The sequence below is a fragment of the Temnothorax longispinosus genome, chromosome 10 (genome assembly GCF_030848805.1).
Source record: "Temnothorax longispinosus isolate EJ_2023e chromosome 10, Tlon_JGU_v1, whole genome shotgun sequence".
Taxonomy (NCBI): Eukaryota; Metazoa; Arthropoda; class Insecta; order Hymenoptera; family Formicidae; genus Temnothorax; species Temnothorax longispinosus.
The window spans coordinates 18,032,118-18,056,499 of record NC_092367.1 but is presented as its reverse complement, the minus strand read 5'-3'; the positions used below and the strand labels follow the sequence as shown (position 1 = coordinate 18,056,499).

The 24,382-nt window shown below is 28.0% G+C and overlaps 6 protein-coding genes across 6 annotated transcripts; all 6 read right to left on the bottom strand.

Moving 5' to 3' along the window:
• Positions 1-394: 394 nt before the first annotated feature.
• LOC139819995 (uncharacterized) lies at positions 395-2,997 on the bottom strand. Its single transcript, XM_071789867.1, has 3 exons — positions 2,823-2,997; positions 1,181-1,543; positions 395-1,055 (listed from the first exon to the last, which is right to left on the bottom strand). The coding sequence occupies exons 1-3, from the start codon at positions 2,890-2,892 to the stop codon at positions 748-750; spliced, it is 741 nt and encodes a 246-aa protein (XP_071645968.1). The 5' UTR covers positions 2,893-2,997; the 3' UTR covers positions 395-747.
• A 3,356-nt stretch (positions 2,998-6,353) lies between these two features.
• On the bottom strand, positions 6,354-7,570 carry LOC139820904 (protein takeout-like). Its single transcript, XM_071791489.1, has 3 exons — positions 7,513-7,570; positions 6,804-7,166; positions 6,354-6,658 (listed from the first exon to the last, which is right to left on the bottom strand). Exons 1-3 carry the CDS (start codon positions 7,568-7,570, stop codon positions 6,354-6,356), a joined length of 726 nt encoding a protein of 241 aa, XP_071647590.1.
• On the bottom strand, positions 7,486-10,639 carry LOC139819994 (uncharacterized). Its single transcript, XM_071789866.1, has 3 exons — positions 10,111-10,639; positions 9,424-9,777; positions 7,486-9,306 (listed from the first exon to the last, which is right to left on the bottom strand). The coding sequence occupies exons 1-3, from the start codon at positions 10,175-10,177 to the stop codon at positions 9,005-9,007; spliced, it is 723 nt and encodes a 240-aa protein (XP_071645967.1). The 5' UTR covers positions 10,178-10,639; the 3' UTR covers positions 7,486-9,004.
• A 633-nt stretch (positions 10,640-11,272) lies between these two features.
• LOC139819993 (uncharacterized) lies at positions 11,273-15,543 on the bottom strand. The gene is made up of 3 exons (XM_071789865.1): positions 15,399-15,543; positions 12,769-13,131; positions 11,273-11,844 (listed from the first exon to the last, which is right to left on the bottom strand). Exons 1-3 carry the CDS (start codon positions 15,451-15,453, stop codon positions 11,540-11,542), a joined length of 723 nt encoding a protein of 240 aa, XP_071645966.1. The 5' UTR covers positions 15,454-15,543; the 3' UTR covers positions 11,273-11,539.
• LOC139819991 (uncharacterized) lies at positions 15,399-21,605 on the bottom strand. The gene is made up of 3 exons (XM_071789862.1): positions 20,951-21,605; positions 17,660-18,025; positions 15,399-17,527 (listed from the first exon to the last, which is right to left on the bottom strand). The coding sequence occupies exons 1-3, from the start codon at positions 21,006-21,008 to the stop codon at positions 17,220-17,222; spliced, it is 732 nt and encodes a 243-aa protein (XP_071645963.1). The 5' UTR covers positions 21,009-21,605; the 3' UTR covers positions 15,399-17,219.
• A 153-nt stretch (positions 21,606-21,758) lies between these two features.
• On the bottom strand, positions 21,759-24,382 carry LOC139819992 (uncharacterized). Its single transcript, XM_071789864.1, has 3 exons — positions 24,179-24,382; positions 22,560-22,922; positions 21,759-22,443 (listed from the first exon to the last, which is right to left on the bottom strand). Exons 1-3 carry the CDS (start codon positions 24,234-24,236, stop codon positions 22,136-22,138), a joined length of 729 nt encoding a protein of 242 aa, XP_071645965.1. The 5' UTR covers positions 24,237-24,382; the 3' UTR covers positions 21,759-22,135.

Sequence of the window (24,382 nt, the reverse complement as noted above, 5' to 3'; positions counted from 1 at the left end):
CACTTATGATATTAAAACATAACTCGATAACCTTGACCTTTCACGAAGATTGTCCGACTAAATTGAAATCTTGAAAACATTGCATAATATTTCTGATGTAAGTGGTGTAATAAAAAAGAGACATTTGCATAAATATTAAAATGCAATGCATTGTGACATATGCAGGAGGATTGTATATATATCGTAAATTTTATGTGCCCATACATAACAAGCTAAAAAATTTGTAAATGTAGTATTTATAAATAATTTGTGTTACATATTCAATTTGCAAAATCCTCTTCTCTTCAAGATTTTCCCCTTTTCTTAAACTAAAACGACGCATATATGTTACGACACATATTTTACTTTATCAACTTTTGGATACTATAAAAAAAACATCTTAATAAATACAATATTTAATTTTGTGCGTATTAAAACAACGCATTTATTTGGTACATGAGAATGGCTTATGGCTTATAACACATAAGCTTTTTACATGGATACAATAATAAAGTTAGTAAAAATTAAAGTTAGTAGAAATAAAATGTCATTAGTTACAAGTATATATATATATGTGTATATAGTTATAAAATTATAGATACATAATTTAATAAAATACAGTATCGCACTTTTATTAAGTTTATAATTTGGTAACTATGTATCATATTAAATGCATTTTGCACAAAATTCTTATCCCCATAAGCCCCACAAATTGAATGGCGAATTTACGGAGAGACTTTGTGACAGTAAATCTTAAAGTTCTAACATTTACGGTCGTTCAGGGAAGAGCTCGTCGAAAGTGAAATGCTTAACTATGTTATTCGCAATTGAAAGTACTTGTTTAGAGATTTCTTTTCCCAGTGTTGGTTTAACTCTGTTGATAAATTCTTCTTCATTGCTGCCTAGGAAAGTACTAAGAATTTCATTTAATTGAGATTTCTCCTCTCCGTTCATGTCAAACTTGCTGCTCAATGTTTTAATGTCGAGAATCAAGTTCAGTTTTGACATATATACATATCTCTTATTATTTTTGTTTACTATTTTCATATCTACGCCAACACTTGCTAACAAGTTTTCTGCAAAAAAAAACATGTTCTGATAACATCGCTAAAAGAAAATTGCGTTTTAAATCTTTAAAGTTTATCAAAGTAGATTTCAGTAAATTTTTGTTTTATTTTAATCATATTTAAATTATACATACCTGTAGTAAGAAAAACGGGTCCTTTCTGAACAAAAGGCACCAGTACATGTACATCAAAATCATACGTGCCGTTCAAGAAAACTTTTTTGAATATGACACCAATATCGAAATGGAGCTTATCAAGATCTATGTGGAGAGAATTTATAGTGAAATCGCAAAGTCCCGTTATTGTTGCGTCTCTAAGGTATAATTTGGCATTATCTACGTCGGAAATAGCTATTTTGTCAACAAAAAAAGGCTCAATTGGTGGACTCTGTAATTCCGGTATTCCTTTGCAAATATTATCCTTCATATCGTTAATGCTGTTCGTAATACATTGATCCAGATTCGGATTTTGGCGACCGCATACATGAATGTAAGAGGCTGTTAAAAAATAAAAACACTTTTACTATATAATTCAAACCTAAGCTATCCATTAAGTCTACTTAGAATTTGACCGGTTCAGCCGTTATTTATATCCAAAAATCTCAAATATACTCGCACCTTTCTGGCTCGTGTAAAAATACACGGGGCGCATGCACGTGTACTTAGCGCGAGACACTGCCGTGTCTCTTGACAAAACATTTTTATTAACTTGTAATTTTTGGATAAAATTGACAATTGAAAAAATTCATGTTAAATAATAAAATGTTTTAAAATAACATGCAATTTTTATTATTATTGATACATACTAAATGTATACTACGCTAATTGTATTTGTGCTGTTACATAAAATATTAAATAAATTATTTTAAGTGGAAGAAATATTATAAGTTATCAGAATCAATAATTGTTCTGGACATAAGCGATTAAATTTAAATATTAATAATGTGAGTATAGTAACTACGTTTGCAACATTTATGGCCATAATTATTATGTTTGCACGTGTATAAATCGCTGTATTAATTTTTATAATTCAGTTGGAATTAATTTTTATTGCTTAATTGATTTCTGGTTATTTTTTTATGTGTAGATACTACATTATAGCAGTCATTATTATTAATTAAAATGAGTTTAAAACTCTTAATGTGTAAATCGTTACTGTTACTTAGAAAAAATATATGATTAAAACCTGATTCTATACTTATGAAAAGGGCAGAAAGAAAAAAAACCATGTATTCTAGAAAAAATAGAATATATATAATAACGAAGTTATTCATGCTAAAAAAAACTGATTAAATGCGTCACAAATTGATCAAGATCGAACTCATTTTTAACGAATAAAATATCATTTATGTATAGTACTAAAAGTTCTTAACAGATCATCTTAATTAAGAGCGCAAAGATTATGATTATAACTGTTTTTTTTTGTCTATATTTCTTCAAACTTGTGACTTTTACATTATTTTTATTAAAGCATTTTAACAATGCGTATATGACATTGCAGATATGCAGTTTACATTGCCACCGCACTATTATGTTATATTTAATATTAATTTTCTTTAGATATCCATAATAGTAAAATTATTAAATTATGGGATTGTATAAAGTCTTTTGTTCGCATCAAAATCAAGGAACTAATCCAAGAAATATTTTATTGATATTCTTTTCATCTCAATCCAAATTTTGCACTTCAAAGTATAACGAGTCTTTTTTGTAATATGACTATAGTCATTTACAGCACATTACAATAAAAATGAAGTTGAACAAATACTAAACTTACGTATTTCTGCTGCAACATAAGCCAGTACTAGTGCAAAAGTAAAAATTGTAGCAAACATTTTCCAAGCCATTTTTCAAAACGGAATTTTTCTGGAGCTTTTTAAATTATTGACAAACTTTACACTTCTAGTCGCTGTGAATCAGAACAGCTATAAATCAAGACTGATTTACACGAGTAAATCAAGCTTTTATATACCACCTTGTTATTATCTTTCAATTTCCAGTTTTTTCTTTTTCATTTTTTGCGTAATTACGTGGAAAATGTGTTATTAGAAAAAAACGCAAGAAGAGAATTAAGCATTATTTGATAGAAAGGCAGAGAATAAAACTACAATAAAGACAAAGACAAAATAGAGGAAAACAGTATATAGCAAGCAAAAAAATATTCTCGTTCAAAAACACTAATTTTATAGCGACTGATCATTTCTTGTTCCATAGTCATTATTTATTCAAGTCTGACAATATCCCATGGTGATCTAAACTATATCCGTATTAAAATTAAAGAATTAAGCAAATTGTATAAAAAATAAATATCTTTTTTATAAAATAAATAAAAGAAATTTACACTAAAAAAAATAATTTACCTCATGTATAGCACGCGAATAAATATTACATTTAAATAAAAATATATTTTTAAAACATATGTTAAATAAATATTGCATTAAATCAATTTCAGTGAATGCGTTATATTTTATAAATATTACTAAAAATAATTTATAATTTATGCTAGAATTCAGAATAGAATTCTATAGTTTTAATTTTATATATTTTATAATTTAAAAAATTTTTTAAATTAAAAGACACACACACACGCACACACACATATATATATATATATATATATATATATATATATGAAAACATGTATTAACATTCACACATACATTACAGAATACATATAAAATTATAAATAGTATTCTATTTTAAAATTTGATTATTAATTATTTAATATACAAAATGTTCAAAAAGGTGGTACCAAATTTTAACAGTATGTAGTAAGTACCAGGTTTATTTCGTATTTGTTGACAAGAGTTTGCAATTTTCCGTACCAATTCATCTAATGTGTCAACTGATGTAGCGTACACCATGCTTTTCACAAATGTTCCCATAAATAAAAGTCTATATATCTATCTATATCTATATCTATATAATAGAATTTAAAAGTATGTTTTAAAAAAAAAGTATCGTAGAATTGCTACAAAAAATGCAATTACAAAATAAAATTGACATAAAACATGTTCCTTTTTAGAAAAGGAACAATTGTATTCGCTTTCTTTATTAATTTTTAAAAAATAAATTTTCATAATAAGATTGTCAAAATAACTCAACATTATTAGATCAAAACCTTGAGCATGATGCATTATGCATTATGTAATTTACATGTGACGAATTTGTCTTATTTTACTTAGATTTTGAGATTATACTGCAACAGTACTTACGTAAGAATTAATAATTGCGCTATAATTGCAATAAAACTCAATTTTCTTTGGATTTTCCATGCGAAATTACATGCATGATGTAAATTTAGAATCAATCTTCATCGAATAATATTGAAATAAATGAAGCCTGTATAAAAAATATTTTATTTCAATGTAAAAAATATATTAAAATCGTCTCATATGTTATATTTCTGTTCGGATCAGAAAATTTGTAGATAAAATTTATAAATAACAAAGAATAAATTTTATAAAGAGGGTAAAGTTTTCTTACATAAACTAGAAAATAAGATTTTATTAGAATATAAGAATTTTTGCGACATACACAGTACAAAGTATTTTATTCCAATAAAAAATTATTCTATCAATGTCACAGATAAATGTTGTGTCTGTATCAGTTTTGCAGATATATGTAGTTCTGTAAAAAAAATATCTCGTCGAGAAATATGTATATCTTTTTAATGTCAATAGCAAGAATAAAATTGCAAAAGTAAAATTAAGGATAGGAGCTAAAAATAAGTTTATTCTTTTTTTTTTAAAGAGAAGTGTATTTTTGCTGCAATATTTTATTTTGATTCAAATTTTTTTCTTTACTTGACACTTACATCATTAATAACAGACGACGAAAGAAATATTATCAGAGACTCTGGAATCTTTTGAGCGCGCGCGTGCAGCTCTGCAGAACAGTTTATTTTTTTTTTATTAAAAGATTTAAATATACTTATGCAATGGAAGTTGTAACAAATAAGGTGTATATTTTGCTTGCATAATTTTTACAAAGGGGTAGATAAATATTTAAAACAAAGTGCCAATGGCGATCCGGATGAAATAATTTGGTGCTCATTATTTTACAAATATTTATAAGATAGATTCCAAAACATCAAATAACAAATTAAAATATCCTTATATATGACAAATACAAACGGTATCACTTATAATTAATGATGCAAGATATTATATATGTATTGTATAAAAATATTATGTATATAAACACTTAATTATTTGTGTAAGTAATAGCAAACCTGATAATTTTCAGCATAAAAAGTGCATTATAGAAATCGATATTGCGTATTTTTTTTGGCCTATCTTTATACAATTATATCATTAAAATTCCGTTATATATTTTGTCATGTATATTTTCTGTTAATATTGTTAATATTCTTAAGTAACTGCATAGAATATAATAGAATAGATATGTATAATATAAAAATATAATGGTTGCACTTTTTTTTCATTTACATCAATTTTTACCATGCATTTATAACGTCTGACAATTTAAGTTACATACATGTTATATATGTATGTACATATCTATATATAATATACCATGTAAATTTGCAAAAAGTATACAAAAGTTTTAGATACACGCTTGTATACAAGCGTTTCAATAATTTAAATACGAATGAACGAATATTGTTTCTCTTCTCTATCTGTTTCCAACTTGAAAATTATATTTCGAAACCAACTAATCAATGATTCAGTGATAAAATTGCCGATAAATATGTTCTGTATCTCTTTCAAAGTAGACTTCTTGGAAACGGTGTGTACGTTGGGAACGCCGTTCCCAAGGTTTTGCCATTCCTGAAAGCAGTACCTGGAGCTCCGTGTAATTCTTTTGCCTTTCCCAAAATGAAAAATCTGTTAAAAGGCCGCCATCACGGGACTCTCGACCAGATCCAAAAGGCCACACGCGCTGAACACTATCACAGACATGCGGACTTCCAGCACTGCTTCCAGGAATGGTAGAACTTTGGAAACGGTTTGTGCGTTCCCAAGGAGCCTACTTTGAAGGAGATCCGAAGTAATTGTTGCTCGGATATGTAATAATGGGCTATAATAAATTCATTCTCATTACTTTTGGGACACATCTCGTAAATGCAAAATGTCAATGGTAAATATTCCAATATATAAAGTCAGTCTAAATAACATTAATCTTGATATTTATAATCAAGATCACTACTCCGAGTAATTTTAAAAAGATTTTAGCCGTCGTTTGTTGTTTAATAAAAAATTATTAAACAATTAAGTAAAATATGTAATTAAGTTTTGTATGCGTAACCTAATGTAGCCTAATAAATGTCAAAGTCTCAAACAATTCATATCTCTGGCGAAAATAGTTCCTCGTAACGAGAGAAGGCTATATCATTGAACATTGATATAACGAATCTGGAGGCTCTCTCTTCCATTGCTGCTGAAACAGCTTTAACAACTTCCTTTGTATTTTTGGATACGACATCGTCAATAATCTTATGCAACTCAGCTAATTCTTTTTTGTCCTCAGTGAACTTATATTTGAATGATTTGATGTCACATTTGGCGGTTGCTTTCGACGCAAATATATATTTTTTGCCGTTTTTGGTTATCACTTTTAAGTCCAGGCCTACTTTCAATCCTACGTTTTCTGCAAAAAATACATTCTAATAATAAAATAAAATAAAAATACTTTAAAAAAGTAATACTTTAAATTTTCTATGCTAAAAGAAAAAAAAAGTTTTGTCTTCTCTCTAAACTTTTCTTTTATTTTAAAGTAGGATCAATTATTTTACCTGAAGTAATGTCAGTTGGCCCCTTATGAGCAACGGGCACCAACAGATGTATATCAAAATCATACGTGACTTTTATATAAATATGTCGTAATAAAAAATCAATATCGAAGTGGAGCTTTTCAAAATCTGCATTAACCGAATTTACGACGAAATCACAAAATCCATATACTTTCACATCTTTGAGATCCAATTTAATATTATTTGCGTCAAAAATAACTATTTTGTCGATAGTTAATGGCTCGCCTGATGGAATGTTCAATTCTGGAAATCCTGCGCAAACTTTATCTTTTACACTACCGATGCTGTTTGCAATGCATTGATTGTAATTGGTATCCTTGTGGCTACAGGCGTGAAGGTAGGAAGCTGCAGTGTTTAAATCATTTTCTTAATTAACTTGCGACTTTGAATTAAACTGTTTACGATTGATTTATACATTGATAATAGATTTGAAATCTTGGACAAAATGTTTTCTTTTAATTTTATAATCTTTAAATTTTCAGCACATATTTATTTAAAAATATTTTTACTTAAGTTTACTTAAAACATATGTACAAAAAAAATTATATGTTGGTGCTTTTCGAAAGATTTTATACAAGCCAAACTCATGCCTACTAAAATATAACAAGCTTTATTTATGTGTAGAATAGAAAAGTTCGTGAGTACATATATATAACGATGGAAATAAGAACACATATTTTTATTTACTTACGTAGTTTCGCTGTAACATGTGTTGTTATAAGTCCAAAAGCAAAAATTATGGCAAACATCTTCCAAGCAAAAGAAATTTACAAATTTTTACGAATTTGTTAAAATTGTTAAGATATACACTATATAAAGAATAGCCGTATTATCATCTCAAAAGCAACCAAGATGACTGAATCCACGTAAACTGGTATCAAGCTTATATATATTCGTGTTGCCTTTTATTTCTTTTGATTGGACTGCCAATTAATTTTGTTTCAGTGACAGATTGATTCTACAAATACGTCTATTTTGCATTTATAGAATTTTAGCAGATTCGCCGAATTAATGAATAAAGTCTATTCATTAATTCGGCGAATCTGCTAAAATCCTGATTAATTGCAAACTAGTGAATTTTGTACACGTGGAAATATGTAGTATTACTTAATATTACATGTAATAATTGAATAAAATAATATAGTTTTATGTATTTTTATTAAAATAAAACTATATTTTTTCTTAAAAAAAAAATTGTTGCTTATACTTTATTGAATAGAATATACTTGCATTTACAGGATTTTAGCAGATTCGCCGAATTAATGAATAGTCGACTATTTGAATAGCATACATAAATTTATTATACATATATTGTATATTTATTTATAATAAATTTGAATGTATTTCAATATGCCCAGGGCACGCCAAGTTTTTGAGTCTTGATGTTAAGTTTTTCCTTAACTTCTCACCTGGATATTTTAGCGTTTATTATTAATACACATGCAGAGAACCAACGAATTAATACAACAAAGTGTAAATGAGAGAGCTAAGTACTTTTTACTTAATTATAAATAGCGGTACTAAAAATTGTAATTCAGATTATGACATTGATACTATATATTATGTACGTGGTTAATTGCATTGATCTCACGTCTATTTTTGAACAAGGTTAATTTTAGACATCTATTTTTTTCAAAATCTACATATATACTTTGATTTGTTATGTACTTGGTTACCATTTCTGTAATATGTCAAAAAGAATAAAATTGCAGAAATAAAGAGAAAATCGATAATAGATAAGTAATTGATGTAATTATCAATTTGACTACATACATTCCATATCAATGCTTAGCATTTTAGCACCCTTGGCATTTTATAAAAATACTCTCACTGGTTCTCAGAATGCGCTATAAAAAGTTGTGCAATCTTTTTATTCTACAGTATAAATTAAAATCAATGTTAAAAATTAACATACATTAAGCGTTCATTGTCTATTTTAAGAGGTAAGAGAAACCATTTGTATTTCGTGTATTTTCGTTTATTTAAGGCTTGAAGAATATGTATTTCCTAAAAATTTAAATTTAAAAATACTAGTGAAATTACATGTCTCTCTAAAGAGATCAGCGCGCAAGTAAAAAATATAGTATGTGACGTATTTTCGATACAAATATATAAAAAAAAACCTTAAATAAACATCTGGCTCTTAGATCGAATATAATTAATTTTTTTCTACTGTAAAGTTCCTACAACAAGTCATTTTCGGGAAAGAATTCTTCGTAATTAGATTGAGTTACGTTGTTGAACATGTTGATATATAGTTCGGAAAATTTCCTTTCCAATACTGGTTTAATAGCGTTAATAATAATATCTTTATTCTCGTCAAAGACAGCACTAAAAATTTCATTTAATTGACCTAATTCCTTTCCGAACTGATATTCAAAATCTGTAACCTTGGAACTCACGGTTGCTTTCGATGCGTATATATGTTTTTTACCATTTTTGGTTACCGTTTTCAAGTCCAACTTTGTGTTTGTTTCCACATTATCTGCAAAAAAAATACACATTTTTATCAATTTAAATAAAATTTAATTTTAAATCTTTTATGCTAAATTTCATTGAAACTTTTGTTTTACTTTAACATAAGATCAATTATTTTACATACCCGCAATAATGAGTAACATTCCTTTGTGAGCGACTGGTACTAGCAGACGTATATTAAAATCGTACGTGGTGTTTATGACAAATCGCATTAGATAATTAAAATTAAAGTGGAGCCTGTCGGGGTCCACATTAATGGAGGTTATAGCAAAGTCGCAATTTCCATATACCTCTACATTTTCAAGATACAGTTTGACATTAGGTTCGTCGAAAATGACAATTTTGTCAAACATTAATGGCTCAATCATTGGAAAACCCGGAGTCCCGTTGCAAAATTTGTCCCTCAAATCGATAACGTTGTCCGCGATGCACTGATTATAGTTGGGATCGTTGCGGCCACATACATGAATGAAGGAAGCTGTTAAATTATTTTCATTAATTTGCAAATATAAAATTAAACAATCTAAGATAAAAGAAGTTTAATGTAATTAACTATTTCAAAAATGTTATAAAAGTATTTAATAATAAAAAGAGATAAAGAGATAACGAGCATCTAGAACATATATGTATAACGTATAAACTATAATATAGTTTTGTTACTTGTATGTTTTGAGGGAAAACAATGAAGATTCTAAATTAATAAGATCCTAATTTTTTTAAATAGGTTATCAATTTCGTAAAATCGTTGCATAAAAAAGACAGAAGTTTAGTTGTTAAACGAATCAGATTTTTACATTTAATATTTACTTACGTACGTCCGCTACAGTTATAGCAACACATGTTGCTATTACCGTAAAAGAAAAGATTGCATTAAACATTATCCAAGTTAAAAGAGTTTTTTTTTAACGAACTTTCCAACACTTCACTGTCAGAGAACAGCCCTAGCAATTGTACGATACATAGATGTGCATAGAGACTGATGCCTGTGAATTGATCAAGCGTATATATATCCGTGCTATATATATATCTGCTCTTTCATCTCATTTATTTTCATATTTCTGTTATCGCGGTTAGTTTAGTCTTTCTTCCCTCCTGTGATTTATAGAGCCTTCTTTACATTTATAAGGAGTTTCGACGAATATCCTAAATAATTTATTCAGATTGTAAACTTGTACAGGAAAAGACAAGTTTTTATTCCAAGATGTATATATATATATAATGCGATATATTCTATTTTTATATTTTAGTATAATATTCTATTTTAGTAAAAAAATATATTTATTAAGACACATTAATAAAAGTATGTACATTCAAGTACAAATTAAACTTCTATTAAATTAATATAATAAATAAATAATTCTACATATATATATATATATATATATATATATATATATATATATAGAAAGTGTATAAATCGAGAAGTACTACGATATTTAGAATAAAATTATAAGTGTATAATTAATGAAAGAATAAATTGTTTAATTCTTTCGTTGGAAATAAGAGTATTATATCTGCATGTTTTTGTCCCTTAGTTTAATATCAATTCAGAAATTTAATTCATATTTCTCAGAATTTAAGGCTATACAGCGCGGTGATTAAGAATCAAGCAAATATCAATGTATATTAAAAAGGACATTTTTTAAATTTTTATTTTCGAACTTTGTTTTTACAGAAGGAAATATTAACTTTTTTCCGTTCATCTAACAAACTATCGGTTTTGTTATTCTGTTAATTTATTATTTTGTTTAAAGTAAGATTAATACAAATTAGTAAATTGTTCTAAAACGTTTGTGTATTGTTTTTGAATTATTAAAATTATAGCTTATTTGGCTGCTCACTTTTTAAATAATAAATTTATATTTTAAAACTTAAATAGAATATAAAATTTAAATTGGGAAATTATTCATTATAATTATAAATGTAATTATAGATAAAATTATGGAAAAAAGAGATATAAAACACAAAGTGTATAATTGTTGCAATATTTACTACTTGATAATCTTATAACTAGTCTACTAACATTTAAAATAATACAGAGACATTTTTAGCCGACCAACTATTACACCAAATATTACGCTGCGGCACTCTAATAAATATTAATGTCTACCATTTCTTAGTTAAAATAAATTTTATATCACTGACTTTCTCAAACCATTATAATAAAATTTGTTCTAGTTATTCTTTGATTTCGCAGCATGTGTAAGAAGTGATCTTGCAATCTCAAAGACTCAGACAATTCATGCTTCTTCGGGAAATAGTATCTCATAATTGGAACGGGTCATGTTGTTGAAAACTGAGATGATTATTTCTGATATCTTCTCTTCTAATACTGGTTCAACTTTAGCAATTATATCTTCTGAATTGCTATCTACGACATTACTAAGAGCTTGATGCAGTTGAACTAATTCTTTTTCGCTTTCATCAAACTTATAATTAAAAGATAGGATTTTGGCTTTCGTGTTTATTTTCGAGACATATATCTCCTTTTTGCCGCCCTTGGTTGCCACTTTTAAATCCATGTTTACTTTCATCAGTCCGTTATCTGAAGAAAAATAAACATTTTGATAATTTAAAACTAGGTTCAGCCATTAATAAAATACAGAAATGTGAGCCGGGTTTCATAATGAGAAGTCTCGCGGAATATATACATATATTTTTTTTTTCCGGCGCATCTCGTTGTCGTTCTACATTCTACGCAATCGACCCGATTGCTGCGCGCGAACTTGACGCGAGACGCTGCCGCGTCTCTTGATAAAATAGAATCGAACTTTTATGATAAAATTACCATTTTTTTTCTACTCATTTAGCATCATATTAATTTGACAGAATTAAAAAAGCTTCTCCATAATTGCAGTACGTATTGATCATATTGATTCAGGGAAACTCCGATTTTATATAGAAAACGAGAAAAAATTACGGAATTACAGATTTTCTTATTTGCTTTTATCCTAATATGGCGTCTTGAGTTGCAGCGATCGCTGTCAACTCATCACAAGATGTGCTTCATATAAGAGATATACCATTGATATGAACGTGAAAACGAATTTCCCTGAGGTGCACAACAAGAAAAACATTGATGAACCCTCCAAAGCGAGATTAAAAGTCTGATATAAGAGTACAGTGTGTATGACGATTTGTGCATATGTGTGCGTGCAATGTCAATTGCTATTCTTGTCTATACAAGAACATATATAGATCAATAACATAGAAAATGGTAATTTTGTCGGTAATACATATACGACTCCAGCATCACCTTAAGATGCTAATACAGTCGTTTCATTGGCTAGAGTCTTAAGACTATTGCCTTTGACCAGACTTAAAACGATCTTAAATATAAAATCTGACTATGAATACCGGTCTTAATGGCTCTTTTACCGGCTAAGTGTTATTGAATTTTTATTTTATTTTAACATAAGATTGATAATAAGATAAAATAAACATAATACAAAATTAATATTTTACATACCTGATGTAACGGTAGCCAATCCCTTATTAGCAAGGGGCACCAGTATATGTATATCAAAGTCATATGAAGTACGCGCGACTAAATGCTTGAATGTGACATCAAAATTGAAGTTGAGCCTGTCAGAATCTGTGTGAATGGAGTTTACGACGAAATCACATACTCCAGTTATTTTTGAATCTCTGAGAGATAATTTAAGATTATCTGTATCATAGACAACTATTTTGTCAATAACTATTGGCTCGACCGAGGGAATGTTAAATTCCGGCATTCCTGTGCAGAGCTTTTCTCTCACACTGTTGAGATTTTCCATGATGCATTGATCATAGTTGGCATCTTTGCGACCACATACGCGAATGTAAGATGCTGTAAAATTCAAGTCATTTTCTTTAATCTGCAACTTCAAATTAAACTGAAATAAAATTATATTAATCATAATTGTAACTTTAAATTAAACTAAAATAAAATAAGTTTCAACATAAAAACGATAAATTATATATTTTAAAATATAAGTACTTTTTATAATGCAATTAGTATAAAACAATATGTACACCACGTCATTTGTTCTTAATATTTATAATAAATTTTTATAATATTTAAAATTTGTTCAGCTATAACATCTAAAATAAGTTGTAATCTACACTTAATTGTAATTGTCACACGTTAGTTGTCACACGCGCTGCTTTCTGATAATTTTTATCAGGGTAAGAATAAGATTATAATTTGGCATTTAAAAAATAAAATTTTTAATTTTTTAAATTTAAATACGTATTATTTTTAAGATTACAATTATGTTTAAATATAAATACGCATTATTTTCAAAGTCACAAGCGATTAAATATGTTACACATTAAGAGGAGGGGGATAATAGTGTGCATGTTCAGAGCTATAATTACATGATATATATATATACGCGATATCAACTGCAGCTCTATTAATTTCTACAACTCAGCTAATGTTTTTGTTTCCAAGTGGTTTTCCATTTTAACTCATTACAATACTGCGTAGGCATCATCAATTATCATAAATTAACGTACAATTTAAAATTTTAATCTGTTATGAATTATACATATCTTAATTATTAATTATTGTAAAATAATTGTAACTCCAAGGAAAATAATAAATATATAATATTATTACTACTACGTCTCAATTACTACTAAAAAATAAGACTGAATCATCATTTTACTTAAAAACGTCACATTCTAAATAAAAGATATGAAACATATAGTATTACCAAGTACCTATTCGTATAAAAAGAATAGTTTGATTCATACTATTACGTTTGCAATTAATCGGACTTGTTTCCCACGAACAGATCTATTCACTTAGTTATTAACCTGTTATTAGCATTGATCGAAACACATCATTATTGCGATAAGACTTGCTTATAAAAAGTATAATTACGAGATTTTTTGACCTTCAGAGAATATTTTACTCATTATAACAAATGAAAAAGTTATGTTAAACGGAGCGTTGGTATCTGGAGCAATTTGATATGATACTATATAAGTCTTAATTAAACTAGGAAACACATAAACCAATATTTGTAAGTAACTAAAATAAATAGTAATAAGTAAGACATGACTGTTTGAATAACAATTAAGTGAATAGAAAACGTACGGTCGGACTAGATCTTTTGTACATAATATTTTTCGTTTAGCAAACTACGCGCCTATTATTGTCGGTCTTAAAATGCAGTCTTAAGCTAAAGCCAGAATGGTACAATCACATATTTAAATTGATAAATCAATTTTATAATATCGATATTATTATGTATCTTTAGAATCACTGCAAAGAATATATGTTGCGAAAACTATATCAACCACAGAGTTTGAATCTGAACCTCTCTGTTATCCAGAACGGTTTTTATCAATTCAACCACTGAGACATGGTGATATTTATCTTATCGCAACAATCTATAAATATTAAAGAGAACGTTTCTTAAGATAACGTGTATAAATCAAATAGATGTAATAAAGTAAGTAGTTGTTAATAAAATGACTTCTATTAAAACAGATTACTTAGCACATCGAATTTCTAAAATACATTTCGTTCTCTTAAAATTGTGTAAATACAAATGCATCTTGCAGCAAACCAAGTTTGTAGAATGCAATATAAAGTTGCAGGAATTCTTTTAATAAATCTTTGAATTTAAAAATTTTCAACGAAGCGTTTCCATTAAAGTCATTCATATTTTTTTTACTGATATCTTAATTAGATATGCAAGACTTACAAGTTACAGCTCTTTTTAGTTTGCATTTTTTTAAATATGCGCTTTTAGTACGCGCGCTTTAATCTCTGCTTCATTTGTTTGTTTAACTCTAGGCATAATTATGTAGCAATTTAACATTATGCAGCAACATATAACATCATCATGCATTATTATGTCATAAATTATAATTTAGATTAATACCTCAAGCGATCAATTAGCATTAAAATTTTATCCTATATCTGTAATTATAGAGTAACATGAATCATTCCAAAAATAATCTTACATTAATATTTCTTAATTATCCAATTCTTACACTTCGTGCTGGTACAACAAGCTTTTTACAAATAGTGTACTTTGAATCCTACGTATATTATAATGTAAATAAATATGTATAAGACAAATATTGTCATTTACTCACGCAATTCCGCCGCATGCGCAGTCGCAAGCGTAAAAACAAGAAGAGCAGCAAACATTTTTCAAAAGAGATCTTTCTGTGAGATAGAATCTTGTAAAATATCCTTAAGAGAATGATAACCAATGTGTAATGGCAAACTCGAGTTAGTAACGCGAACTGATCGAACTCTATATTGTAAAATCCTTCTAATACATTTATATTTTATAATCTCCCCTCACTCTTCACTTACATTCTACTGGCACATGCGTAGAATAAAATTGCTGCTACACTGTTACACATTCTGTACTGTATGCTTTTTTGTTCTGCGCATGATCAAAGAGTTGTGAGAATAGAGAGAGGGCAGTGCGAGAGGAAAATTGATTCTACAGAAAAATAGCTAATCTTAATCTACACTAGTTGCTATGCAAGCTAACAAGATCTAAATTTTAAATGTATTCTACTGTTACACAACGCAAGTATTACTTATAAAAAATATAAAACCTTGATATAAGACATTTGATGTCACTAATCATCTACGATTGTCATATTTTAGAGATTGAAAATAAAACAAAATATTCATGGGAAAAAAAATAGTGTAACTTGTAATACTACACGAAAGTGTAGTTAGATTTTTTATCACATTATTAATTCTAGGGTAACTGGAGGGGGGGATATGCCACACTTAACAGAAATTGTTATTGAAATTGATATTTGCTACCGTCGCTTTAATTAAATGCGCGAGAATTAAAATACAAATTTTTTTCAATTTATAAATTTTTTTTAATGGATATGCAAATGCAAATGCATATGCGTATATATTATCGTATGTTCACAACGTCAGACATTTCTATATATTACGTTTCCTACCATATACCTAATCAATCAAAATAATTCACTTAGTCAAGATTATCTACAACAGTAAATTAAAGTAATAATTTAACTCGATAAATAAAATTACATTAATTTGCATTTCTTAATTGTGATTTGAGTTTTTGGCGTCGCGCCGATGACAGACTTTTGACGTACAATAAGAATTCTATGTACATTGTGTAAATAAAAATGTGGCGAATATTTTTATTTACTTACGTCATTTACTTCCGTTGCAGCGTATAATATCACAAGTTGTAAGAGTAACATATGCAACAAACATCTTCTGCAAAAGAATTCTTTTTGCAAAATGAAAGAATCTCTTGGCGCCTTTTAAAACCACACGAGAACGATTATAACGGATATACAGTAAACGTCAAATAAAATCAACGTGAATCAATCGATTTTATATATACTGTAAAATCCCTCTATTTTTTAGAACGTCTTTTTATTCGAAAAATAATATACCTGTTTAATCTTTTTACAAAACACGTTATTAAATTTACTGGGATACTTGGTTTTTGTAAAGAAGATTTTTGAATCTGTTATTATTATAATTCCTAAATATAATACGGAAAATATGTGAATAAGCTATTTATTGAGAACCAAAAATCGAGCTTATTATTTTTAATTATTCTCTACGAGTAGAAATACAAATATAGACATAAAATAAATATAAGTTGCAATTTTTATTAGGCATGTATTAATAATTTTATAAAGCTGTAACATTATATATTTCAGCTTAAAATCCTTATTCCAATATAAACATAGTGTATTTAAAATGATACAAAAATTACATATCAGTAATATATATAGAATATATAATTGTTAATCCATACAAATGTGTGCTGTTGCTTTAACGATAAATTAATAATTAATATTTTTTTTATTATCCAGTTAACATTTTCAAACATGACAAAACTTATGACGAAAATCAAGCAAAAAGCAAATTGAATAGATCAAAAAATTCCAGACAATTTATGCTCGTTCAGGAAATAGCTCTTCAAAATTAATACGATCGAATACGCGGTTGAAAATTGAAATTACTCGTTTGGAGAGCTCCTCTTCCAATGCCGGTTTAACAGTTTTAATAATTTCCTCTTGATTGACGGATATGATATTGCTAAATATTTTATGTAAATTAACTAGTTCCTTTTCTTTCTCATCAAACTTGAAGTTGAATGTTTTGATGTTGAGATTCAAATTTACTTTCGACGTATACCCGCTTGTTTTGCCGTTCTTAATTGTCGATTTGTAATCCACCCCTAGTTTTACACCTAAGTTGTCTGCAATAAATTTCATAATTTCAATATTTAATTTCAAGAAAATTAAAAAATTTTAATGTTTTATCCTAAATTAAGTTTTATTAAATATTCTCATTTTTTTAATATAAAATTTATACCAATTATTTTACTCACCTGAAGTAACGTGCAATATTCCCTTGTGAGCAATCTGCGTGAGCAATATATGTATGTTAAAGTCATACATGGCATCAAAGCGGAGAGCCTTAACATTGACGTTAAAATCATAATGAAGTTTGTCAGGATTTGCGTGAACGGAATTTATGACAAAATCACAAATTCCATATACTTTCACATCACTAAGATGCAACTTAACATTGGCAGTGTCGTAAACAACTAGTTTATCAATAATTAATGGCTCGTTCGGTGGAAGATTCAGTTCCGGCATTCCTGTGCAGATTTTATCCTTCAGAAGTTCAGCGCTGTTTCTTATGCATTGATCATAATTCGGATCTTTGCGGCCACACGGGCGAAGATAGGAAGCTGTAAAAAGTTTATATTATTTTTCTCAAAGCTAAAAACTTTTGGATAAAATCGTCAATACAAGTTTCAATACAGCAACGAGTAAATTATATTTCAGGACATTATGCACTCTTTGCGATTAAAATATAACGATACGCGAGCAAACATTATAGTATGGCAAACTTTCCAATGTTTAAAGATATTGTATTATTAACGCAATTGAGTGTACAACATATTTTTAATAAGAATAATATATAGGTAACATATTAAGTTATGCAAGATTCATAATAAGATATTTACTCATTGAATTGAATCAACGTTTTATAAAGTTTATTAAAGCTTTTAATGTGACTATAAAAAGAAAGAAGAGAGAATAATATAATCTTGAATATAATGTAAATTCGTATAATTTTTAAATTCATAATAATATCAGAATCATAAGCGATTAAAGTTAAACGTTGGCGATGGTAGTTTGCCCTCAGACCTGATCATGCATATATACGCGCGTAAATAGAAATCGTTCTATTGATTTCCATAGACTCAGCTAATATTGGTATTTGCTTCTCAACTTGCTTTTTTAATTCGTGACGTATAGATGCTTAGGCTATTGCTATTATCATAAATTAAAACGACATTTACAATTCTTAATCTATTGTACATCTTCATACTTTTAAGAGGTATAATAGTTTAAATCTTCATTCTGTGTGAATTTCACATTCCAAACAGAAATGTGAAATATGCAGTAAACAAAGTATTTGTGCAACAGGAAATAAATTTGATTCTTATTTTACTGTCGGCAAATCAGTCAATATCAAACTTTTTTAGTTTAAATCAGAAAAAAATTTCAAGAGATTTATTTTAATAAATAAAATTATTCACACAATTATTAATCAGTAACTTATCAAGTCATTCAAAAAAAACGAAAAATTTCTTATGACGTAACGTAACTTATGTAAATACAAATTTGGTACGTCTGTTTTGTTCTTCGAAGTAAAATTATATAATATTACTCTATCATTTAAAACGGACAAGATTATTGACATATCTGTTAATTTTTTCATTATTTGAACTTTAAAATACATAACTTCTGTGACGTCAGCTACTCACAGTATAACTCAAACATTATGACAAGAGACTAAATTTCCATTGTAGAAAAAAGCAATATTAAAATTATAGTCGACTTTGCATCTTTTTTAGAATATATTAATAATAAGAACGGAGAACTTGAATCTCTCTCTCGCCAGTGAATAATTAACAATTAGCAAAAGGATTGTATTCGACCCAACTGGCAAATTTTATTGTTCACCAATACACTACGTTTCGACCGCAGATTTAGGTCCTTTTCAAGCGTGTAGAAACTCACAAATATTATTAGTTAGACATAATGCCCAAACTACGCCGAATCTAAAAACTGAACATAAAAAATTATGGCCCGCGACAATAAGTACAAGTCCAAAATTAATTATATGAATCAAAAACTTACATATTTGTGCGTTAAATTCTCAGAAGTAAGATACAATTTAATGGCATTTTCGTTATTCGTTTATGTCAAAGGACATGTCATAGCCGTGCCGGTGGTAAAATTTTAACTAACGAGAACAAACAAGTAATAAACAAACCAATGACGTCAATATTAAAAACTAAGGCGTGAAGAGGGAAACAGAGAAGAAGAAGATAGAATTACGTTTCTTTTATGATATGTTCGTAGAGAGCGTTAAGACTCTCCGTGTCCTTTTGTAAATTAATAATGTCATCAAATTTTTTAATAAAAAACATCTCCGCTAATTCCCTCTTTCTAATCTGCCTCTCCTTATGTATTATTTCTGGCTTCTCCCAGTCAAAATCATGCCCACAGGATATGTTCGATGCTCACTCACTACAGAATGCTTGCTCGCCGGTTTTCTGATATCGTTCTGGTGTTCTTTGAGACGTGTGCATAGATGTCTTCTTGTCTGCCCAATATACGTAGCATTGCAATCTTTACAATTGATCTTGTATACAATTTCTGTTTGTTTTCATATAATTATTTTTGAACTTGTACTTATTGTCGCGTGCCATAATTTTTCATGTTCAGTTTTTAGATTCGGCGTTTTTAGTTTGGGCATTATGTCTAACTAATAATATTTGTAAGTTTCTACACGCTTGAAAAAGACCAAAATCTGCGGTCGAAACGTAGCGTATTGTGAACAATAAAATTTGCCAGTTGGGTCAAACACAATCCTTTTGCTAATATTAATAATATATTAACTTGTTTATGAGACAATTTTAAATGACAAAACATTAATTATTTTGAATGATTTAATAATGGTATGCGACTCTTAATCAAATCACGATATATTTAATCATAGTTCAAGAGTTGTAACAAAATAATCATGATTCATTGATAAAATAACTGAGATAATAAAAATTTTCTCAGTGCCGTCACATAAAGATTTCTATTATTTGCAATATTTCTATTATTTAGTTCACATATTAGAATATTCTCTGTTCTTCTAAAATCGCGCAAAATAAAAATGCATCTACATCTATTACGTTTGCGGCAAGCTAGATGTACGAGATGTGATGTCGAGGATAAATGGGAAGCTCTTGTCAAAGTTGATAATTATTATCATCTTGATTAAATGCGCGAGAACTACAATTGGGACACAATTTTCTTTAATTTAAATGTTTTTTCAGGCACATGTCGCCATTATGTTATCGTAATCTTCACGATAGCAGACATTCACATGCAGCCCGCGTAATACCACTGTACTTATTATTTTCGAAATTATCATCATGCAACCGGCAATAGTAAATTACAATTAAAATCTTTGTTATTTATCAAGACGCATTATCTAACTCGAAAAATATTACTATGTTCTAATCACGATACGATTTTTATGCTTCGCGTGACAGTTTTTTACGTTGTGTAATACAATTAAATATATAATACTATAAAATACTTACGTAGTGTTGCAGTAACATGCGCAGTCACAAGCGCAAAAACGAGAAGTGCAACAAACATTTTTCACTGAGGTATGTAGCTCTAAAACCATGAGAATAATCTTAACGAACGTATCTGCGAATTCTCATGCGACTATAATGAAAGTTTCATATACACTGAAACTCTTATATTTTAAAATTTTGTCTCAACCTTCACTCTTATTCTAATATGCATATGCGTGTGAATGAAAATGTCATCTTGTACTCTTTTTCTAGCTTTCGTATGGTCACATGATCATGTAGCATTTATGGTGGGAGAGCATATACTAGAAAAGAAACTGTTTTTCATTTTACAAAACAAGTTCAGAAATAGAATTCACAGAATAAAGATTACTGGACAGACCGGTTTTTTTTAAATACGTAATACGCGTGGTTTTAATGTTTGCATCAAATGTGACCTTTTATTCTCTGGTCATAACTCATATGTTTTAAATTCTCGATCAAAATTCCAAAATCTGAAGAAATGTCCGTAATCACAGTTGAGTCAGAAGTTAGGTAAATTTTACGAGCGATAAATGAAGAATAAAAATTAAAGTTTTGAGGAAAGTTTGATTTTAAATATTTTATATTATATTAAATAATATATTTACATTTTGTATTGTATATTGTAAATGTATTAATTTTTTTTATATATGTATAAAGATATGAAATAATTTTAAATCTCTTTTCGTAGCAAATACAATAATAGAATTTGTAAATTTATGGTAACTTAAGTAAGAGACTTATTAATTTTAAGTATTAGAGTTATAAATACAAATAATATAACAAAATATAATATCTCAATTTTATTAAACATTCTTTGATAATTTTATAATTATTATACATATATCAGATATTACAGTTTAATATTCTTATTCCAATAAGCGTAGTGTTCAAAGTGATACACAGACAAATAATATTTTTATTTGACTAACTCATTTCTATAAGCTGTGCTATTGTGCTATAGCAATCTATCGATAACGATTAAACGTTTGCTATTATTATACAACTAAAATGAAACATATCAATTTTTCGCCAATTTTTTAAATATTGTTATTTTATTAATAATTTTTAAATATATAGTTTACATATAATATATTTCAATTATTCTTTAGTTAGATCGGATGCATATTGCATTTTGCGATGATAAATCTCAAAGTTCTAGGCAATTTATGGCGTTTCGGCAAGAAACAATTGATCATATCTGTCGTAGAGTATAGTGTTAATAACTGACATGCTCAGTTTGGAGACTACCTCTTCTAACTTTGGCTTAACTTTGATGATAATATCCTTTTCGCTTTCACTTATGGTATTTCTCATAACTTCATGTAGTTGAACTAAGTCCTTCTCACTGTCATCGAACTCATAATTGAACGTTTTTAAATCGATATTCGTGGTTACTTTCGCTACATATATTTGTGTTTTACCACCTTTGGTTACAGTTTTCAACTCTATGGTTAGTTCCCCTTCTACGTCATCTGCAAAAAAAAACATAGTTTGATTTCAATGAAATAAGAACAATTTTTTTATATTGAGGTAAATAGTTCCAAACTTTCGTCTTATTTTAATGTAAGATCGACTGTATCATACATACCTGCAGAAACGTAAACTATTCCCTTATTAGCAAGTGATACCAATACACGTATGTCAAAGTCATACGTGGAGTTCATGGTAAGGTGTTTGAGTATGAAATTAAACTTGTAATACGTTTCAGGAATTATGTGAGAAGATGTTATGTCGAAATCACATATTCCACGTACTTTTGAATCTTTGATATTTAATTTAAGTTTGTCTGTATCATAGATAACTATTTCCTCGATAATCACTGGCTCGATCGGAAGAACGTTAAATTCTGGGATTCCTGTCAGACAGAGTTTACCTAGCACTCTGTTGACGTTGTCTACGAAGCATTCAGTGTAGTTGGGATCTTTGACACCGCACACGTGAATGTAGGAGGCTATAAAAAGTTCAAATAATTTTTTTAACTTGCACTTTTGTATTAAATTAAAAATAAGCTGAAATACAACGATTATTTCAAAATAGAGAGTATTTTTTTGTAATGCAATTGAAATGTAACAAATGCACAAACGCAACTTATTTCTAATATTTGTAATAAACTATTTTAATATTTAAAAAAGTTATTATTAAGATATATGTGCCGCTTTATATATTTTTAATAGAATAACTGTTAGAACTTTGCCATTGAGTTATATGAAACTTATAATAGATAAAGCTAAGTAAAATCGTTAAATTAAGCAGATGTTTTAAATATTTCATTAAAATATTTAATATAATAATAAAAAGAAAGAAAACAAAAGCAGAAAATAAACTTTCTTGATATTTAAATTCCTTCCTATTAATAGTATAAGGAATATTTAATATTCTTTCATACTATTAATAGCAATTAAATTCAGATAGATTTAAATAATACATTATTGCGTATATGAGTTATTGAATTATTTCAAAGATTTACTATATAATAATTATGTTTTAATCATCAATAAGATAATTAAACGAAGTTGCATTCTGCACAATTTTCTTTTAATTTTACGTTATTTATTATGAAACAAGTTATTCTGTTAATTGTAAGCCTATCCTGCATATAATGTCAAAATTCTAATTGATTAAAATTAAACGTTGATAAATACAGTTTAAACTCCCAGAGCCATACTTATACATATGTTTACACGTGTACAAATACTAATTGTTCTATTCATTCTCACAGTTCAGTTAATATTGACTTCTATTGTCCAACTGGTTTTATTTTAACATTATTTGTAAATACTATAGAACACCATAGCATCATACCATTACAAATTAAAATAAGATTAAAATTTTTATTCTGTTGTTATACATTTCGATCATATATCATAGCTTATTGAACTTTGAAACTTTTTTCGTACTCTTGAGAATTCTAGACAAGAGATGATGTATAATAATGGAATATTTATCAAGAAAAAGATAAATAATGTAGCTTATATTCTTGTTAATAACGCGTGTTGCAATTAATTAACATTAAACTCGTTCTTAACAAAGAGAATTATTTAGTTATTTGTTAATCCTTAACATTTGCCAAATTGTTAAGATAATTATAAGAGCTAGCTGCTTATATGCTAGCAATTTCAAAACAAGTGTATTTCTTTCACCTTTGATGGAAATTTAATGTACGTACATTGTGACAGAGATAAATGTGGCTAATATTTGTTTACTCACGTATTTCATCTGCAGCATATGCTGTCACAAACACAAAAGCAAAGATTGCAGCAAACATTTTTTAAATGAAAAGTTTCCTGCGAAGTAGTACCTATACACGAAAGCACACCGAACCAATCTTAACGATGGTACGACGAAGTCGAATCGAGAATAACGAGCTTCTGTATCCAGAATCCTTATTTTTAAAACATTCCCACAATACTC

Coding starts and splice junctions, on each gene's coding strand:
- LOC139819991 (XM_071789862.1), bottom strand. CDS start 21,008: ATGTTTGTTGCACTTCTCGTTTTTGCGCTTGTGACTGCGCATGTTACT. Junction 18,026..20,950: donor GCATGTTACTGCAACACTAC/GTAAGTATTTTA, acceptor AACTTTTTACAG/CTTCCTATCTTCGCCCGTGT. Junction 17,528..17,659: donor AATATTGCACGTTACTTCAG/GTGAGTAAAATA, acceptor AATTTATTGCAG/ACAACTTAGGTGTAAAACTA.
- LOC139820904 (XM_071791489.1), bottom strand. CDS start 7,570: ATGTTTGCCATAATTTTTGCTTTTGGACTTATAACAACACATGTTACA. Junction 7,167..7,512: donor ACATGTTACAGCGAAACTAC/GTAAGTAAATAA, acceptor TAAACACTGCAG/CTTCCTACCTTCACGCCTGT. Junction 6,659..6,803: donor GCCAACTGACATTACTTCAG/GTAAAATAATTG, acceptor TATTTTTTGCAG/AAAACGTAGGATTGAAAGTA.
- LOC139819992 (XM_071789864.1), bottom strand. CDS start 24,236: ATGTTTGCTGCAATCTTTGCTTTTGTGTTTGTGACAGCATATGCTGCA. Junction 22,923..24,178: donor ATATGCTGCAGATGAAATAC/GTGAGTAAACAA, acceptor AACTTTTTATAG/CCTCCTACATTCACGTGTGC. Junction 22,444..22,559: donor AATAGTTTACGTTTCTGCAG/GTATGTATGATA, acceptor TTTTTTTTGCAG/ATGACGTAGAAGGGGAACTA.
- LOC139819994 (XM_071789866.1), bottom strand. CDS start 10,177: ATGTTTAATGCAATCTTTTCTTTTACGGTAATAGCAACATGTGTTGCT. Junction 9,778..10,110: donor TATAACTGTAGCGGACGTAC/GTAAGTAAATAT, acceptor ATAATTTAACAG/CTTCCTTCATTCATGTATGT. Junction 9,307..9,423: donor AATGTTACTCATTATTGCGG/GTATGTAAAATA, acceptor TTTTTTTTGCAG/ATAATGTGGAAACAAACACA.
- LOC139819995 (XM_071789867.1), bottom strand. CDS start 2,892: ATGGCTTGGAAAATGTTTGCTACAATTTTTACTTTTGCACTAGTACTG. Junction 1,544..2,822: donor TTATGTTGCAGCAGAAATAC/GTAAGTTTAGTA, acceptor ATTTTTTAACAG/CCTCTTACATTCATGTATGC. Junction 1,056..1,180: donor ACCCGTTTTTCTTACTACAG/GTATGTATAATT, acceptor TTTTTTTTGCAG/AAAACTTGTTAGCAAGTGTT.
- LOC139819993 (XM_071789865.1), bottom strand. CDS start 15,453: ATGTTTGCTGCTCTTCTTGTTTTTACGCTTGCGACTGCGCATGCGGCG. Junction 13,132..15,398: donor TGCGCATGCGGCGGAATTGC/GTGAGTAAATGA, acceptor TGAATTTTACAG/CATCTTACATTCGCGTATGT. Junction 11,845..12,768: donor ATTGGCTACCGTTACATCAG/GTATGTAAAATA, acceptor ATTTTTCTTCAG/ATAACGGACTGATGAAAGTA.